This window comes from Trifolium pratense, linkage group LG2, assembly GCF_020283565.1.
Source record: "Trifolium pratense cultivar HEN17-A07 linkage group LG2, ARS_RC_1.1, whole genome shotgun sequence".
NCBI classification, from domain to species: Eukaryota; Viridiplantae; Streptophyta; class Magnoliopsida; order Fabales; family Fabaceae; genus Trifolium; species Trifolium pratense.
Window position 1 is genome coordinate 9,947,167 of NC_060060.1, and position 20,518 is coordinate 9,967,684.

At 32.9% G+C, this 20,518-nt stretch overlaps 2 protein-coding genes across 7 annotated transcripts; both read left to right on the forward strand.

The window, feature by feature from the left end:
- Positions 1–1,606: 1,606 nt before the first annotated feature.
- LOC123905837 lies at positions 1,607–12,863 on the forward strand. Of its 6 annotated transcripts, XR_006808542.1 has the most exons (12): positions 1,609–1,895; positions 3,334–3,405; positions 3,493–3,561; positions 5,190–5,267; positions 5,360–5,509; positions 6,085–6,134; positions 6,316–6,357; positions 6,452–6,503; positions 6,616–6,690; positions 6,948–7,039; positions 7,128–7,261; positions 12,065–12,863. XR_006808542.1 is itself a non-coding variant. In XM_045955590.1 (5 exons), exons 2-5 carry the CDS (start codon positions 3,401–3,403, stop codon positions 6,049–6,051), a joined length of 396 nt encoding a protein of 131 aa, XP_045811546.1. In that variant the 5' UTR covers positions 1,607–1,895; positions 3,334–3,400; the 3' UTR covers positions 6,052–6,083. The 6 variants fall into 6 exon arrangements, 3 of the variants coding, with proteins under 3 accessions (XP_045811546.1, XP_045811548.1, XP_045811547.1); XR_006808541.1 differs by having other exon boundaries at positions 3,334–3,561; XR_006808543.1 differs by lacking the exon at positions 6,085–6,134 and having other exon boundaries at positions 3,334–3,561.
- A 1,758-nt stretch (positions 12,864–14,621) lies between these two features.
- Positions 14,622–19,825, forward strand: LOC123905838 (5-formyltetrahydrofolate cyclo-ligase-like protein COG0212). The gene is made up of 6 exons (XM_045955593.1): positions 14,622–15,086; positions 16,284–16,374; positions 17,346–17,572; positions 18,364–18,439; positions 18,533–18,658; positions 19,401–19,825. The coding sequence occupies exons 1-6, from the start codon at positions 14,691–14,693 to the stop codon at positions 19,553–19,555; spliced, it is 1,071 nt and encodes a 356-aa protein (XP_045811549.1). The 5' UTR covers positions 14,622–14,690; the 3' UTR covers positions 19,556–19,825.
- Positions 19,826–20,518: the final 693 nt, after the last annotated feature.

Sequence of the window (20,518 nt, forward strand, 5' to 3'; positions counted from 1 at the left end):
TAGATTCATTGGCCTGTATCCAAAACATATGATTACTTGTTTTACTTTGTAAGGGATTGATTACCCCTTGTACTCCCTTTTATTAATATCAATCTTTGCTTATAAAAAAAAAAAGAGACTCTTCCAGATGAGGTTTCAAGTCTTTTTTTTTTATAACATTTCTGAAACTTGCATACCTAAATATATTCATGTAACTCTATCGTTCTTTTCTTTTTTGTGCGTTAGCCATCTTTCACTAAAAAAAAATATTTGTCATTGTCTTCATTTATTTTCATCCTTTCTCTTTATTTGTATCTAATATCCAATAACCAATTTTTTCATTTTCACTGTACATTTTTTGTTGACAAGAATTGTAAGTAGACACGCCGTTAACCGAGTTCTAACACCAAAGCAATAAAGCCACTAAGAAAATAGGAAGAAGAGATGTTTTCTCTCCCAACCCTTGATTCTTTTATACCCAATATTTCAATTTTATCTTTGCAAAAAACTTCGATTCGCAGAAACTAAATTTTGTCTAGTACAAATTCAGAGTAAGTAAATTTTGATTTTTAACTGAAGTTTTTTTGCAAGGCTAAAATTGAAAATTCAAGGTATAAAAGAAGAAAAATGCTTAATGGCACGACAAAATTGACGTCACAAACACACGACACTAAATTGCCAACTCATAATAATGCACATATGATTCATTCGCTCTCTTAATTTTAATTTCATTCAAAATACCAAATATTGTTTGCCTGGCTGCAGAAACACCTTCTCATGATGTAAGTTATGATCCCTTTTATCTTTAAGGTCATGCTAACTAATGTTATGGAGATACTAGTTAAGAGATAAAAAGTAAATTTTTTGTATTTGAAAATAATTTTTTTTTATAAGTTAATTTAAAGACTACACAAATTCTAAAATATTTATATTATATTTGGTTTCCTTAACGGTGTCTCAAGAGCACTAGTTAATATTTTTCTTGTTTTTATTTTAATACAAAAATATATGGAAAAACATTATCGAAAGAAAGAGTTGGTATGAATTATCCATTTCTTCACCGAAAAGTAAAACCGTAAATCGAAACAATCCAAATCGAAAACTGCAAAAAACCGCATTTAGTTTGAACCGCACAAATTATTTTTCTTCTAAACCGCGTGTTTGATTTGCAGTTTTTATTTCAGAAAATCAAATCGAACCGCAATATTTAACTTAAGTTTGTCAACTAGTAACAATAAACTTATTACCTAGTCCAACATAGCAAGCCGAATCGTACATATGCATTTTTGTCTCGCAGTTTGGATGACTTTTATGTTCAAAATCAAACCAATATACACCGCAACAACTCATGGTTAAATTTTACTTACCTCACGGTCGAACTCTAAATTACTATCACACATACATTATTATCATAAAAAAAGAAAGAAAAAAAAAAAGCAAAGTGTGACTCTAACTATTAAAATATTTAATTTAAAAAAATATAAATAAAAATGGAATAAAATCACAACTAGCGCACATACATTATTATCAACATGGATACATTTATGGTCGTACAATTTCAACGAATTGGCGGTCGTGCCATATAGCATGGCTGATAAAAGAAAGTCCGGAGATTTGTCAAAAAAAAAAAAAAAAAAGAAAGTCCGGAGAGAAAAAAAGCCACCAAAAGCAGGAAGCCACAAAAGCAAGGCTTCATTCAACGAGGTTGCTTTCGAGGTGGAGTGGCTCACCCTCAACACCGAAGCTCGCCAAGCCATGGCGGTCGAGGAGGAGGAATCTTCTCTCAAAGATGATCGAAAAGCTTCGAAATTGGTAATTAGACAGAGAATTTGGGATTTGATGGAAGAGAAGAATTTTGCACAAAATCCAAAACATGTTCATCATCGAATCCATAATTTCGTTTTGCTGCTAATGAGGTAATGATATAAAAGTCTTAAATAATAGATTTTTGAAGTGAATTAAATTTTGTTTTCAAGAAAATGGTGGTGGAGCAATAATTGAATGGCAAATTAGTTTCTAAAATTGCAAATAGTTGGTAAATTTATTCATTCTGTCAATCAATTTGATAAATCTGTATTGTGAAATTGAAAATTGTTGGTGGAACAATTTGTTCTACAATAAGAAGAGATCAATGATGTCTTTGCTAAAGTATTACATTTGGAAGGGATAATATCTTAGAAATTTGGGTTGGACCTAACTCAACCCTACAAAATCGGATCGACTTATAAACATATTTCCAGACCGTCTCTGAACCAATGTTGGACTCCCAATAACGGAAACCTGACACTAGTGTCTCAATGGATCTTGGAGAGGCTCTGGTACCACCTTAGAAATTTGGGTTGGGTCTAATTCAACCCTACAAAACCATTTATAAACATAAAAGACCAAATTGAAACCTAATGTGTAGTTAAGCCTATCAAATTTCTTACGAATTAACCGATAATTCACAAGTATACAAACACGAGTCATATTTCAAAGCCTTTTATTGTAAATATTGTATGCTGCGGTGTATGGGAGCAATTGACAATTCAACTTCAGGTAATTTTGGTTCTTGCTTTTGTAAATTCGTATTAGCCATTCCTTCAAAGCATTCTCAAAGACGACTTAATGTACATTCCCATGATTCTTTACTTTGATTTTTTTTTATTTTTTTTAAACGAAATACCTAGGTTGTCAACCCCGAATTGCGGCGTGGAGCGGCCGACCCCAAAAGTGGGATAGCGGGATGACCGCTTTTGGATAATTTTTTGGATAAATTACATGAATTATATTATAAACATATCTAATGTAAAAATTAAACAACTAACTCAAAACCCATGAAACATTCATAAAACAAAACACAAGTCTTAATCAAAACATTAAAAATTCCACAAGTCATGATCAAAACATTACGTCCAAATACGAATAAAAGTCAAGAAAATAAAGAAACATGAAAATATTCAAGTCTCCAAAACTTAGAGTAATAAAGTAACTAAATATTTATAATATTTCTTATTGTAACACTTAATTGTAACCAGTTCTATATTTCTTATTTATGAATTTCTTTGTAACAGTTTTTGCATGCTTGTATTAATTTCAAAAGTTGCTCGTTCTCTTCCATATTAATTGCGATATTTATATGTATTAAACGAAGTTGCAAGATCATGTCAGTATATTATATTTTGTTGACATAATTTGAAGTTTATAATTTGATGCGGTCTTGTGAGCCATTGATTTGTATGAACTATATATTTCAATGAACCACAAATGGTTCTTAATAATGTGATATGTGTTCTTAACAAGGATGTGCTCTTTTAAGAGCTATTGGTTTCAATTTTTTCATTTATTTATATATTGTGACTCATCTTGTTGCAGGATGATTTGCTTCAACTCTTTCATCCTTTTGGAGTCATAAAAAAGCTTGTGGTGTTGTGTGCCAAGAATGAGGTTTTCTTCATGCCTTGAAATGAATCTTTTGGTTTTTCTTAGACTCTTAGAACTCACGGATGAATTGTTTCATCATTCCTGCACAAGGTAATCAAAACCGGACCGGTCGTCGAACCGATGAAGGCACTGGTTCAAGGTTCAATCGGGGTTCGACCGGTATTAATTAAATATAATTTTTATATTTAGAAATAGTATATAAATAATAATGATCATAGATAAAATTACAAATTGTCATATTTTTATATCGTTAAAGATTATTTTTTAGTTTCTTTTTTGAATCTCCAAATGAATAAGCATAAAAGAAAACACATGTTTTTTTAGTATAAAGAAACAGTTGGCATACATGGCTGTTTTTATTTGTATTGGTATTGTTCTAGTTTAACTAGCTATTATACAGAAAAGTTATCCTTCTACCCCTACATTTAACCCTTTACCCCTACTTATTTTAAAATATTCCCATTCTACCCTTGTTTTACTATCCTATTTTTTATTTTATCATTTTCTGACTTTTCCGGTGAAGGTTGTACACCCCTTCAAACACACTGTTCCTGTAAGCTCTTCTACTTTTCCGGGTTGTTAAATTTACCTAAACACTTTTCATAGGTGTTCCGGTTTGTATAGTTTTAAGAACTGTTTAAATTTTTTTACCGAAACACTTGGAAAAGTGTTCAGGTGTGTAAACATTTCCTGAAATTTTTTTTGGTTACCGAAACACTTTGTAACAACAGTTTGTGGATGTATCCAAGTTTGTCTACGAACTAGCGAACATCTCTTGATAAATTTCCTCAACATTTACTTACCTATTTCAAGCCAAATATTAACTTTTTTCTGCTTTTGCATCAGATTAGTTGGGATTTTTTCGTGAGATTGGATATGAATTTGCGCGATCTATTTTTATACGAGGCATTTTTGTATTACAACCCTCTCCTTTGTATTACAACCCTCTCCTATTTATGGTGAGTGGGGGGGGGGGGGGTTAATTCTACTGTTTATTTTTTATTATGAACACAATTTTTTGTGAAAACTTTGATTGATGATTTTTGCTGTTACTTTTACATATACAAACCGGAACACTTTTAAGTTTTAACAAATCAGAAAAAGTGTTATGGTAACAAAAAAAAAAAATTTCAGAAATTTTTTACACACCTGAATATTTTTCCAAGTGTTCTGGTAAATTTTTTTTAAACAGTTCTTAAATTTATACAAACCAGAACACCTTTGAAAAGTGTTCCGGTAAATTTAACAAACCGGAAAAGTACAGGAGCTTACTGGAACACCGCGTTTGAAGGGGTGTACAACATTCAAAAATAAAATAAGGGTAGAATGAGAATATTTTAAAATACGTAGGGGTAAAGGGTTAGATGTAGGGGTAGAAGGAAAATTTTTCTATTATACAATCATGGCCCAAGCCCACTTATCTAATTCCTATAACCCTAAAATGCCACTATAAAAGTGAAGGAGCTAAAGCTGAACAGCAGCTGCCACCCTCTCTCTGTTTCTCTCATCTTCAATTTCTTTGATCGGTAGAGGACACTCATCTTCCTCTATTTTACTAATGATATCTTTCATATACCATGACCTGTGACTGCTTGTTTCTACAACAAAAAATAAGGTATACATAGATTGTTAAGTTTACTTTTAATTTTTATCCAACTTGAATACTATTATGTTAATTTGGTTTTGGGCGGCATAGTTTGGTATTTGGAAAGCACTATTCATTTGCATCGGTGTTAAGAAATTGCTCCATATGTAACTTACGTAATTATCATTTTGTTTCATTCAAGGGAAAGGAGAATATTTATTTCCAATTTTCCTCTCATCAAGAACTATCAACGGATCAAAGTCAAGGAGGAGAAGATGAGGTTGGTTTTATTTTGATTTTTCTTTAATTGAATACCACATGCCATTTTTTGGTTATGAAACAATAGGAGAATTGATTAGCTTTTTCTTTTAGCTGTCGGCAACTGTTCGGATGCACAGCCAAATCAAATTCTCTTAGTTACGGTTCATCAAGTGCTTTATCCCATGACAGTGGATGTGCTACTACAAGTTTTTTCTCTCCATGGATATGTCGAAAAGATTGTAACATTTCAGAAGTCAGCTGGTCAGTTTCTCAGATTTCTTTGTCTCTTTCTTTTCTTATGAAGCACTGTTTGTCTTTGGATCATACAATAATTTATTTTGAAACGTATTAATATTATTTTTCTTCTTTCTGTTAATAAATAGGAAAAATGATAAAACATGGTTATTTAATATAAGCGAAATTGATTTTATGGGATTTAAATGTGTTATGTAATGGTTTATTGTTCTCAACACAATGACAATATACATATCCCCTAAATTTAGATATGGGGAGTGAAGAATGTATTTGCAATTGATCATTGCTATATGTTCACTACAAAAATCTGCCACGAATATCACATCATTACGCGCGTCACTTTTTAAGAATCAAGAATAAACTTTTCAATAACATTATTTTGTGAGACATTGTGATGAACCGGTTCATAACAGCAAGCAATTTCCTTATTTTAATGGATGAAGATTAATGTTATATTTGAAATATTGTGTAGGCTTTCAAGCTCTCATCCAGTATTACATCGACTTCATGCTATACTTGTATGGCTAATTCTGATATTGTTTTTCTAGAATGATACAATTGTACTTTTGGAATTTTTCTAGGGACACAATGTTTATGATGGTTGCTGTCAGCTGAACATTCAGTTCTCAAAGTAGGTTAAAGTTATCTCGTAGAAATTTCATTGTGTATATTAATTTTTAGCCGAAAGACATAAAAACCAAGTCCCACGTTGAAACCGGATATGGTATCAAAATCTATCCATTAGGGCCAATTTTGTTGTGGTCCTTTGCTGGCTCATTTTACTCAACTATTTTCTTTCATGTTAATTGCAGCCTTGATGAACTACAAGTGAACTACAATAATGATCGATCAAGGTGACTCAACAAGTTCTTTTTTCTTTTTCCGTCAACGTTATTTATTTTTTAACATCATATTCATTGTTGCTGAGTTTATTCCTCGTTTCTGCAGGGACTTCACCAACCCAAATCTGCCTACATAGCAGAAAGGTCGACCTTGACAAGTATGTTCTATGTGATTTTTCTATAATCTATTTATGAACCTAATTTTCTTGTTTGTTCATCTTTGTCAACTCCATCTAATACTATTTTCATATTTCATTTTCTATGAAATAGTCGGGATATGGTGGTGATGCTGGAATGTATGCGGGGGTTCAAGGTTCTGGACCTAGGCAAGGTGGATTCTCTCATGTGAGTACTTTTCATGTCTCCATTTGCAATTATTGATGCACTGTTTGATATCATGTTTTTTAAGACAAAAATATATAGAGACATTTTTTTTCTCTCCTCATATTTAGCTTTTCTGCATTGCAAAACTATATTGGATTTTCTTCCATTTTGTGATTAAATGACATTACATTATCAAGTATCAACAAATTATTGTAAATCAACTATAGATATGCATTTAATATCTTTTTAAGATTTTCATTCATTTTGTGGTGCTGCAGCAATTGAAGCTGCCTTCGAGGGAGATTTGCCTACGGGAATAACTGGAACAAATGAGAGGTCTACAATTCTTGTTGCAAACCTCAATCCCGATGTAAGTACATTTGCTTGGAACTTTTTCACTCTGGTAGAAAATTGTTTGACACCTATTTAATTATTTGCTTGAAATTTGGTTTTTCTAGAGAATCGACGAGGATAAGCTGTTCAACTTGTTCTCTATTTATGGGTACATTATGAGAATTACTCCATAATAAACCAGATCATGCACTTGTTCAGATGGGGATGGTTTCCAAGCTGAATTGGCCACTTTATGAAGGTTAGTTTCATGAATACCTTGGCGATACATTATTGTATTATTTTCCAATGTTTTAAAAACCGTAGTAGAGATTGAACCGGTGTGACCTCTGGGTCATGGTTCAATCGGTTGGACTGGTTCAACCGTTATTAAACCGGTTAAACTGGATGATAAATAAATAAATAATACATTTAATGTTAAGTTTTTATAAGTAATTCATTAAATCATCACTCTCTTTTTTTTTGGCCAGTAGTAAATCATCGCTCTCTAACTCTTGCAATTTTTTTTTCTTTAAAATAATCACATCTAAATATTTTGCTGGGCATATGGGTGTGAGATTAGAATTATTTTATCAAACTTCCTAATGTCTAGCCCAAGCCCACTCAAATATAAATATAAGTATAACACAGTATTACTAAGACTAACCCTAAAACTAAGAAATGGAAAACAAGCAGCAGCCGCTGCCCACTTTTCAATCCTCATTCTTCTAGCAGTTTTCCTTTCTTTCTTTTTTCTTCTTCTTTTCCCAGTTCTTCTTCTAAGGATCCCCATATGTGTATAACTTATTCCTTCACTTCCATTGTTGAGGTTATCCTTCCATATAAGTATATAGCCATTTCAAATACCATGCGATATGTTTTGTTCCTCTAAGCTGCTTGAGATATCATCTATCGCAAGTGCTATGCGGCTGCTTCGTTGAAATTGTCTTGTATTTCTTTAGCTGCTAGCCTCTCCTACAACCAGCCCCTACTACCTTCAGCCCCATTATCACCTTGCTTGTACACAACCTTCCTCCCCCAAAACTTTCCTGGTACCAACCTTCAAAACAATGAGAAATTTGTTTTGTTAGAAAACAAGTTATTTCAATCATAAAGTCCTGTCATTAAGTCTAGTTTCTGACAACCGCACCTGTCGACCTATGCTTATGCACAACCCATTCATATTCATTGCACAAAAAAAAAAAATTCAAATACAATAATACATTAATTAAAATATGTCATTCGTCCTCACTCATAATTATAGAATTTAAGAAAAAACATAAACATTGTAGAGAAGAATAAGGGATTACCTCCTCTCAGACGCCTGTGCAGTATCCCCTTCTGAAGCATTCGCAGACCTATCATCATTAGCATGACGATAAGTCTGCGAATGCTTCGGAGGAGGATACTGCACAAGCGTTTGAGAATAGGTAATCCCTTATTCTTCTCTACAATGTTTACGTTTTACCTTAGATTCTGTAATTTTGATTGAGGAAGAATGACATATTTCAATATATGTATTTGTATTATTAATTTTTTTTTTTGCTATGAATATAATGGGTTGTGCATAAGCATAGGCTTACAAATGTGGTTGTCAGAAAATTGACTTAATGACAAGACTGTATGATTAAAATAACTTGTTTTCTAACAAAAGAAATTTCTTGATTGTTTTGAAGGTTGGTACTAGGAAAGTTTTTGGGGAGGAAGGTTGTGTACAAGCAAGGTGATAACGCGGTTGAAGGTAGTGGGGGCTGAAGTTTTGGTGTGACTAGTGTAGTAAGGGTCTCGCACTAGAACGTAGGATTTTACATGCTCAGGCAAGCCAAGCGTGTGCTCCATGTCTGTTCCGGTCTTACGTGCTCATCTCCTTCACTTTCCTTACTCTGTTTTTTCACTCACTGTTGTAAACCATCGCCGGCCATGACAACCATTTGTCCTTTCTCACTTTCGTTCACCCCTCTCTCTTTGAACCCTATCTTACAACCATATGAACCTTATTTTTCGTTTTCAAACTCTCTGTTTTCATTTATTTGTCTATGATGCATACGCCTTTAGTTATTTTATGAACTAAGTACTTGGTTGTTCTGAACTTTTGGAATGATGATTATGAGAGATTAATAAACTAAGTTTATTTTGTTTATGTATTATATTTTTTGTGTTTGTGTGTATATGCGAAGTTACAATTTTGCCCTTGAGTAGGATCTTACGAATCGTGCTACAACCCTCATCCTCGTGCTTACTATCCTTCACCAGCCTACCGATCCTACGTAGAAACTCGACCCTGACTATATTGGTCCAAAGTGCCGTCAGTTTTGTTATTTAGGCATTAGCTTTTTCATAGCTTTCCATTCTTGTTGTTCTTCATCTTTTGGACCTCTGTGTATCTTGTAGTGTTTCTAGCATTTCTTGTGCTAGTGCACTTTTGTCTCATTTTCAATATAACATTTAACCGTTTCTAAAAACAAAAAATTCATCCATCACAAAATGAAATAATTATCACATCACTTCAAAGCAAAAACAATTTTTTTATTTTTAAAATGGACTGGCCTGGCCAGTCTGATAAAACCGGGACTGGTTCACGTCAGTTTTTTCTCCGGTTCTACAGACCACTGGTTTTTCTTAGTTGTCCGGACCGGTGCTAGGTCCGGTTTCTGGTTGAACCGTCCGGTCCGGTTTTTCAAACATTGATATTATCACTTATAAGAGAGGTTATTGTTGTCTATTACTTTTGTGCCTGCATATTAGAATCTGAGTGTGAATATGTATACCAAAGGATGAAAAGTGAAAACAATAGTGTAAAATTTAACCTGTCTATAACATGTAATACATGAGCACATAATTCAAATACAACATACGCAAATACTTGATACTCTAATACAGGTGAAAATCATTATATCATCTAGTTTTGATAGAAGATATTACAGCTGTTAGTCTTATTGTTAGTGGGCTTAGAGATGTGGTAGTACTACGAGGACCCGACCTAACTAGGAGTACTGGGTTATGGTATTGGAACAAACTACATCTATCAGACATACTTCCATTGTGCTAGTATTAGCCATCTTTTTCCATCTCTTTTTTCTGTCTAAACCCTAATGTTTCCGACCAATGGTGTCATAATTGTGATTTAAATTGCAAGATTGTGTGATTCCACAATCGCACTCTAGCCCGACTTTCCAGATCACGGAGAAATTGTATTCTACCAAGATCGTAGTGAAATTGCAAAAAACTCGCAAAAACGATGAGACCGTGATTTTTGGCTGTCATTTAGAAAACCCATTACTGGGTTGTTTAAATATTTTTGAGCAAGAAAAATGGGTGTCTATGAAATTTTTGTATCAGATATCTTGGGTGTTTATGATTTTCTAATTTCCTGCATCAAATATACGACTATCCTTTGCACTAATGCCCTCAATCGTTATTCTATCCTGTGCGTTAAAATCTTCTATATTTGTTTCTTAGTTTGTGTTTATATTAGTAAATTATTATATAATGATTTAATCCGTAGATTGAAAAACAACCAGTTTGTTTTTTTTTTTTTTAGAAAAAAAAACCAGTTTGTTATGAACCAGAAGGTGAGAGAAAGCCATGCAATGATCACGGTTATCTTAAGGTATTATTTTTCTCATTTCTTTGATACTCCTAAACATAGCTTTTCATTGATCAAAGAATTGAGAAAATTAATACTTTAGAGTAACATTGATCACTGCATGGTTTCCTCTCACTTTCTAGTTCATGCCAAGTTGGTTGCTTTTCAATCTACAAAATAAATCGTTATATATTAATTTTTACTAATATAAACACAAATTAAGAAATAAATGTAGAAGATTTTAATGTATAGGATAAAATAATGGTTGAGGACATTCGTGCAAAGGACAGTCATAGATCTGTTGCAGGGAACTAGATATAGATAAACATAAACACCCAAGATAATTTGATAAAAAATTTCATAGACACCCATGTTTCCAAGTTGAGTTTTTATTACTCCCATAGCCGTCATCATGTTACAAGCAACAACACTGTGTCATCTTGTATTAGTCTTAGGTACAGACCCAATTAGAGGTCATCACTAGGTGGTATGATACTCACCTTTATTTTGGAGAACGGCTTAGAGGTCACTTACAGATGACAACCTGTTAGACCTAATATGAGAAGCTGTTTAAGTAATTAGTAGGGTATCTAAATCTAAATAATAGGAATATCTTATTAGCAATAAAGATATTCTCAGATTAATATTTTCTTAGTAAAGGTATTATTCAATGCCGGATTGGTTTAGCCACCCTCCGAAGGAACAATAATCAAAACAAATGGTAACAATGGATAACTAATAATGTTCATTGATAATAAAAATAATAATAATACAAGCTAGCAACACACATCTCAGCATACTCTCTTTTATTGGTTAAAATTTATATGGGTACCATAATTTTTTTATGGGGATCCATATGAATTTCAACGAATAGAAGAGTGTGTTCCTTGTATTAACAGAATGCTATTCTCATCATTACCTCTAAAACCCTAAAACTTATTCTTAAATAGTACTAAAGAAATAAAATTAGCTAATATCTTTACTGAGAAGATATTATTCTAATATATACTACTAAGGAGATAAAATCGGATAATATCTTTATTATATCATAATCATACCTATTACGAAGGAGATATTATTGAATAATTCCTTTAATTAGATATTATTTTGAGAATATCTTTATTGCTAATAAAATATTCTTAATATTTAGATGCCTTACTAATTACTTAACATCTTCTCATATTAGGTCCTATCCAAAACCATACTTCCCTAGTATCTCAATAATTTTCCCTTTCCCTATCAACAGGTTGAAGTGTGGATAGTTTCCATCTTAAGATTTGATGTCTGCAATTTGAAAATTCATCATAAATTGGCCCACTTTGTAATTTGCATGTGGCGTGCAACACGGTTGAAACTGAGAAATCTATTTCATGACTGTTTATTCTACTTCTATTGTTATTCTAGTCAGCAGATTAATCTTGTATATTTTCTGCTCAAGTGTTACACTGTTCACTAAAACCTTTACAATTTCAAATGTAGGGCACGATGTTGTTTGGAAAGCGGTTGGAGGTGAACTTCTCAAAGCATCCAAATATAACTCAAGGTCCCGATACACATGAATACATGAACTCGAATCTCAATCGATTCAATTGCAACGCTGCTAAAAACTATCGGTATTGCTGCTCACCTACAAGGATCATCCACGTGTCCTCCCTCCCACAAGACATAATTGAGATTGAGCTTGCAAGTCTTCTAGTGGAGCACGGAATCATTTTCAACTGCAAAGTCTTAGAGATGAATGGGAAAAAGCAGGCTCTTGTTCAGTTTGAGACCGAGGAAGAGGCAACTGAAGCCCTTGTTTGCAAGCATGCAAGTTCACTTTCTGGCTCTGTGGTCCACATCTCCTTTTCTCAGTTGCTCAATATATGATGCGGCACACTTTGACAAGGGATTCTGAATTTTGGAACGATGATTTTTATGAGGGAAATCCCATCTTCATTTGTCTTTGTAACTTATAGGACCTGTTATTGACTTTTTCTTTTATAATCATTTTTCTTCTCATCTCCATTGGTTCTATTAGTTCTTTTATGTTGGATTGTTAACATAAAGTAGATGAGGAAAGATTTATGGTTGCAGATGGAAGAAGTTTTGAGGAGTAGAAAAGAGAAAATTAGTACTTGTTTAGTATTGAGTGATTACCATTTGGTTTTTTATAATGATTGTTGAATGGTTGATGTATATATATTTGGATTCAGGCTTAATTAGTTGGCCTTTCTGTTGTATTCCAATAAACATCAAAATTTTATTGTCTAATTAACAAAGCTACATTGTTGTTTCATTCGTCTTGAATTTTTAGAACTACTAACTTTTATTGTCTTTTATGATTAACTGCAAGTTGGATTGATTCATTGTCCTACGCGTTTTTGTATGGATTCATTAGATTAGGTCTATGTCCTTCCGAATTTTGTATATATACTTCTTTTTTTTCCCTCTTTTTAATATAATAATAAAGAGATATATTATAGGTAAAGGATGTGGGCGATGTCTGTTTTATCCGCTGATCTCTAAATGTTATTTTTACATTGTTGTATTCTCAATAACCATCAAAATTTTCTTGTCCAACTAAACACGAAGCTATATTTTTTGTTTGAGGTATATAATCGTCTTTCATCTTTGATCTCTCTAGCAGCTGAAACTCTCTCACACACATACATAGAGATAGAGTTTGGAGATTGCCTTTTTGATGATAGACTTTGTGGGGCAATTAAAAGCATCAAAAGACAATTTCTCATGGGCACTGGCGGAACTAGGGGGTGGCTGGGGTGGGCCGCGGCCACCCCCAAAAAAATGAGAAATTACTTTAATACCCTTAGTAATTTTATAATATTAAATGTATATATATATATTTAACGCGCAGCCTAGTGGTTGTTCAAGAAGACATAACACCGCATCCTGGGGTCACGAGTTCAACTCTTACTCACCCCAGTTTTGATTTTTAGTGAAGTATGTTCAATACCCAAGATTTGAACCTAAGACATTTCTCACGCCACTAAACCAATATTATTTTATAGAAAGTTGATTTTTATAGATATATATAATAATAATATAAATGTTGAAAATAATAATAATAATAATATAAATGATATATCAATACAAACAAAAGATAATTTCTATTTTTTTTTCTCCAAAAAACAAGCCAACTATTTTCAAATAAAAACAATCATTCTCTTTTAAGTATACATGTATTATGATGAAATATATAATTTTTTTATGATTAATTTTATGCAAGTATTAGTTTAAAGTAACACGTGATACACATAAAATATTATTTACGGTATACAATTTAATATTTTTATGATCAAATTTGTATTTTCTATTACTTAAATTTTTGTTGGAAATATAATTTTTTTAGCGGCCCCCCCTAATTTAATTTCCTGGTTCCGCCACTGCTCATGGGGCACTGTGATTTTGCTTTTCTTAGTGTTCTATAATACACATAATATCTCTGCTACTTTTTTTTTGTTCTTTCTTTCCTTCTTACTTGCTAGTATTCATATAGATGCAATCAGAAGAATATAATGTGGGAACTCCAAAACCGGAGAAAAAATCAGGGCTGTTGTCTAAACCAACAACCAGATAATAAATACTATGTGAAAATTGTTACAACACATAGACTTCACTCTCAACCACCCCATGACCCTAGTACAACCACACTCTTCAAAGTAAATATTTGAACTACATCTCAAATACTCTTAAACAAGAGCATAATAGGAAAAAAAAACCCAAATATAAACTTAAAATGTTTATAAGTGTTACTACTTGGTGTGTTGAAACATGGAACTTGGGGTCTCTGTATAAAGCATTGAGCTTCCACACCATTCACTTTTCTAAGCCATTAAGGACTTCTTCAATATAATTTCCTTGACTTTTTTCCGTTCATTAGCAATATGAGACTTACATTGCATTACAATCAACCCCAACACTAAGGTGTATCATTTTTCATTCTATTTCATCTAATTCCATCGATCCAAATATAACCTAATAAAAAATTAAAGTGAAATATAAAATTAATTAAAACGATATAAGTTTGTTTTTTCTTGACCAATCTTCTTCTACTTTTGTAATCGTAACCAACCATAATTTGAAACAGAAAATTTATCACAAAATGGAAACACAAGCATTACGGTTATGTTATCCATTCACACTCATCAACACCACCAACAACAACAACAACTACCGCAAAACATTCTCTCCTCTTTGGCGCTCTCTCTCCACCAAACCTCACACTTCCATTTTCTCCAAACTGGAAGCCACTAACAGCAAGGCATCATTCAACGAGGCTGCTTTCGAGGCGGAGCGGCTCGCCCTCGACGCCGAAGCTCGACAGGCAATGGCAGTTGAGGAGGAAGAATCTTCTCTTAAAGATGATCCGAAAGCTTGGAAATGGGTAATTAGAAAAAGAATTTGGGATTTGATGGAAAGGAATAATTTTGCACAAAATCCGAGACCTGTTCATCATCGAATCCCTAATTTTGTTGGTGCTTCTATTGCTGCTGATAAGGTATGCTGGTGAGTAACATTAGAAATGATAGAAATCTCTTTTATACATTTTGGAGTCAATAGATTTTTGTTTTCAAGGAATGTTTGGTGGACAAAATTTTATTTTGGTATTTTAAACGACTTATACTTGAAATACAAAAAGCTGTCGCGTGTTAAAAGAAGCTTCTAGGTCAGTTGGTTATTAGCATGCAAAAATATAAGCTAAATTAAAAGGGAAATTTCAGTTTTTGTTTAGGTCCTTACTGCTTAATTTGTTCAGTTCTAGGAATAGTTTTAAAATCAAACACAATACAATTGGAATTGTTCTGACAAGTCATATTTTGGTATTTTAGACAAGTTGTACTTGAGATAAAGAGCTGTCCTGTTCTTTAGTGAGGGACATGAATTTCAGTTTTTGTCGAGTTTCTTATCTCTAATTTGCTCAGTTTTAGGAACAATTTTAGAATCAAACACAGTATAATTAAAATTGTTCTGTTCGGTCCCTTACGAAACACAGATCAAACGAATTAGTTTCATAAATAACCAACGGAAATTGGTTTAGTTGATAAAGAGTTTGGTTCATATCCTGCAAGGGAGTGAGTTCATCTCCCTTTTAGCCTCGAAGTGTGCCTTGGTGAGCCAACGAGGTTGAGAATGTTCTATATTCTTCCAGTTAGTTAGTTAGTAGTATAGCAGTGAATATTGTCATTGTTCTGTTTCGTTGGGTAATTAGGCTCTTCTGCAAACTTCCATGTGCTATAATTAAATACAACTGAATACTTTGTAACAATGCAATTAATTAGAAGTTAAAATTTCCTCTTCTTTCGTACCATAAATATCAGTCAGTAACTAATCTTGACAAAACATACTACTCAGATTTTGGTCTCCAATCACAACATCTCCCCTCCATTGTTTCCATCAGATTTTGGTCTCCAATCACAACATACCTCTAGGATTGTGCATGATGCATGTTTGATTTTTGAAAGTGAGGCAGTAATTTTGATCTCCTCAAAACTTGTTCTGTTGTCATGAATAATCTCCCCATTTCCGAGCTTTAATTTCGAATCTAGTGCTGCAAATTTTCTCCAGGCACACAAAAAAGTTACCATTGCTTATCACATGATTAGTACAATCTCTATCAATATGCAACTTTTCTTGCAATATATGTACTGAATATTAGGTTTGTTCCGGAAATGTGGTTTTAATTATTATTTTGCAGATGAGGGAGCTAGATGTGTTCCGCACTGCACAATGTGTGAAGGTTAATCCCGATTCTCCTCAGAAGCAAGTCAGGTTTCTCACTCTTTCAGGTTAGTTACATGCTTCATTTGGAGTTTGTGTCTGGTGTTCAGTAAGGAGGGAGAAGATTAGTCATGAAGTATAAACATGTTTTGTGTGTCGTGTTGATTTTGTTGCTAAGTTTCACAAAATGATTTGTACTGGCATAATAGAGTTCTAGTAAAAAAGGTATATAAAAAAAACATATATGTTCATAATAAGTGAGAGATTAATGCTATGCTTAACACTCACATTCAGAACCATACAGATGTTCAATAGTTGTGTAAAATATCAATAACAGTGGTCGTTAAACTTGAGGAGCATCTATTGACTTGGTCGATAATGGATAATGTTAGCAAATATTTTTATAATCCTCAGCCTGTTGTTGGAATTAAAGAGCTTTCTGATATAATATATCCGTTACTATAATGGATAACTAATTTACTACTCAACGTGGATTCTACATCAACCCAGTACTGGATAGTTTGATGTGGAGTTTAGATTGTTTACAATATCGGATGCCAAGGTGCGTTTAATATTTAATTATTAGAACATGTAAGACCTTTTGAATATGAAGGTATCTATGAGACTGTGACTAATAACTATGACGGCCTTTCATTGAAATTATGCATCCTATGTAGAAGAATTATAAAAATAAGTTGTCCAGATTTATGTCTTTTTTCGTGGATAAGGTTATAACTTATATTTTCCTAATTTAAGTTCATTATTCATGCTGTTAGGATTTATGGTGATTGTTTTGTTGGTGCCTGTGGTATTCACCCTTGTTTGGCCTTTCTATTTAACTAGGGAAAGCGATAGCCTACACCCTCTATGCAACTTAGCACAAAAGTACAGTTAAAAAATTCAACTTACTATAACAGAAATTGTGTATGATAATAAATTTCCGATTGATGAAATGAGAGTCATAGATTTTATTCAAGACTTGCTGAACTTTCCCATCTCTCGTGGTTTTCTTTTAATTTTATCTTCAACGTCTATGCAGATGGAAAGAAGTTGTTAACTCCTCAACCACGCCTTCGGACTGGGTTTTTCTCTGTAATTGAGTCCAATATGTTAACTTCGGGTACCATCAAGGAAGCCTGTACTTCTGTTGGGGTTGCCAAATATGGACGACCAATTGGATTAGATGAAAAGATAAAGGTAGATCTTATTGTTATTGGATCTGTTGCTGTTGACCCGAAGACAGGTGCTCGATTGGGAAAGGGAGAGGTAGATTTAAACGCGTCTTACATTCCTTATGGTTATGTTTAATTAAACTCAGGTTCATTTCCTAACTTACACTTCAAAAGGCTAAAAATATAAAAAAAAATATTATATTTCATTTGCAACCCATGTCATTAGTGTTGTTAAGAACTTAAGATCCCAAGTTACAAATGACTGGGTGATCTAACTCACGTGTAAAGTCGGATTCTGGTGGGATCGCTTGCAAGATTGCTAAGGTTGTGAGACCAGTAGATCTTACATGATCCTAAAAGTTCAATTTTTCTTGGTCAGATTCACTACTTGATTCCTTAAACCACTCTTTTAACCCATTTTATTGCGTAAAACTACTCATCATCACGCAAGACAGGATCTTATGACTCGTTTTACGATCCTACATTTTACAATCATACTACCCTGCCTCACGATCCTTGGTAAGCTCCTCTTCATATCTGTGGGGCCAGGCCAATAGTAGTAGTTTTTCACTTATTCTTTCTGGGTGAGATGCAAGACTTTTTTTCAATCTTGACAACTTTTTATGTGATACGATCGTTTGTTTTTGCGCGCTGTTTCACATGCTTGTTTAAATATTATAAAAATTTCCACCCAATTAACTTATAGCTCTCAAGCATATGCATATAATAGTCTTTGTTTCAACAACTTTTTATCAACTTCTCTGTGACATTATTTACTAATTCTAATTGTAGAGAATAGTTGATTTAGCTCATAAATGACCTTTTGATCTGTTACTGCACTTTGAACTTGAATGTTCTTTCAACTAAGAGAGGACTAAAGTGCAGGGATTTGCAGAACTTGAATATGGTATGCTGCGATATATGGGAGCTATTGATGATTCAACACTAGTTGTTACCTCTGGTAATTTTGATTCATGCTTTCATAACTTTTCCTCGGCCATTTTTTCAATTTTCATTTATTGATATTATAACACAATGAGAACTACTCTTACAGTACATGACTGCCAACTGGTGGATGACATTCCGGTTGAAAAGCTGTTAATCCATGATGTACCAGTGGATATCATTTGTACTCCAACCCAAGTCATTTTTACTCATACATCCATTCCAAAGCCTCAAGGTTGGTGAAAAATTTCTATCTAACTTTTCATTTTCTTTTTGCTTATAAGTTACAGTGCCTTTCTTCTAAAGGCTTCTTTGAGTGTGTTTCGAATATTTTTGTTTTTCGAAAGTAACTTTATAAAATAGTTCTGTATAGAACAGTTTTTTAAAACAAGTATCATCTATTTTAGGTTTTTGTAAAAATAAGAAATAGTATTTAAAAATAGTTTTACAAAACAAATTAACCAAACAAGTTTTTGGGTCTGATTGGATTGATTTGAGTATATCTACTAGAAATCTAGAATAAGCACTTTTGGGAGTGTTTGGAAAAGCTTAGGTTATGACAAGTCCATAAGTTGTTTCAGCTTATGAAAACAGTATGACTTTATTTTATGGAAAATGCTAACTAGTGCCCCTGGGGCACTGGTTAAGGAGCTAAATAAGATATGAATGTATTGGAAATTGTGTAATCTATTTTTTATAAGTATAAAAAATGTTCTTTTCAATGCAAAAATTACTTCTTTTAGTATCCTTAACTAGTGCCCTGGGGGCACTGGTTAGCATGACCCTTTTATGGAAAATGCTAACTATAGAAATAACTTATACATAAATACTTATAAGAGAAACGTTTATGCTGTAAACACTTAATTAAGTTGTTTATCCATACACGACCTTTCCGTTTTTAATTTGTTAAAAAGTAAAATTTGTTTTTGAAAAAAGAATTCAAACTTGTTCTAACTCAAAATACTTCTTTATTGCAGGAATTTATTGGGACAAATTGTCTCCTGAGAAACTTGGACAAATTCGTATACTTAGAGAACTCAAGAGGAGAATTGAGCGAGAGACTGGACAAAAACTTCCTACTGGTCCATCGGAGAAACTACCTCCTACTGCTCAACGAAATAAAAGGGGTTAAGTTAACTAGTAAATATGAGTTTTTGTCTCATATATAATATAAGCAATTATTCTTTTAATTTTCCAGGTTCATTGAATAACTGATGTATATGGTCCATAATATGAACCAGATCATTGAACTTAAAAAATGAATCTTTGCTTATATATGAGACCAGAGGCATTATGAGTTTTGATGAATTTATGTATATATTGGAAATGTTTAACATATTACATGTAAAGGAAAATGTTAAATAAGGCTATATGAATACCAATTCTCAAGTGATTCAAGCAAGCATTTAATCTTTATGGGTCGAATTGATGTGTTCCTGGTGGTCTGAAAGCTAAGGAGTGTTCTTCTAAGAATGAGATTAGAAGGGGACTTTTATTAGGTGGTGTCTATTTTGATATTTTCATTGGTGTTCCGTTTATATACGGCGCCTTTGTTTTGTAGTCCTCTTTTACCGATCTCTGTTCGTCTTGTACATAGACTTGGTTATTGGTTAATAATATTATATTTGCCTTTCAAAGAAAAAAGTGAAAATTGCTTATATTCGTTTGTACATAGACTTTGATTATCAATGCTGGTATATACTACTCAATCTTATCTGCCTCAGGAGTTTTAGGAATTAAGATCACAATATTGAGATTCCAAAACTTGGTTTTCAATGTTGCTGGTATACTAGTCAATTTTATCTGCCTCAGGAGTTTTAGGAATTAAGATCACAATATTGAGATTCCAATTAGTCTTAAAAAAGTGCTAGACAACTTAGAAAGTACTCCTATCTGACCAACAATATTCCAATATGTTTGAAAGAAATAAGCACCGTACTCATTAGGGTGAGGAGCTTTCGGCATTCATAAAAAAATAAAAATAAAAAACTTTCAACTCATCAAACTAGATAACTTAGTTAACATATGTCCTCATTTATTATTGACAAAATTTCATAATCAGAACTGTACCCCGAATTAGATTAAATTGGTGGCG

Coding starts and splice junctions, on each gene's coding strand:
- LOC123905837 (XM_045955590.1), top strand. CDS start 3,401: ATGAGGTTTTCTTCATGCCTTGAAATGAATCTTTTGGTTTTTCTTAGA. Junction 3,493..5,189: donor TTTCATCATTCCTGCACAAG/GTAATCAAAACC, acceptor GTTTCATTCAAG/GGAAAGGAGAATATTTATTT. Junction 5,510..5,975: donor AACATTTCAGAAGTCAGCTG/GTCAGTTTCTCA, acceptor AATATTGTGTAG/GCTTTCAAGCTCTCATCCAG.
- LOC123905838 (XM_045955593.1), top strand. CDS start 14,691: ATGGAAACACAAGCATTACGGTTATGTTATCCATTCACACTCATCAAC. Junction 15,087..16,283: donor CTTCTATTGCTGCTGATAAG/GTATGCTGGTGA, acceptor ATTATTTTGCAG/ATGAGGGAGCTAGATGTGTT. Junction 17,573..18,363: donor CTCGATTGGGAAAGGGAGAG/GTAGATTTAAAC, acceptor ACTAAAGTGCAG/GGATTTGCAGAACTTGAATA.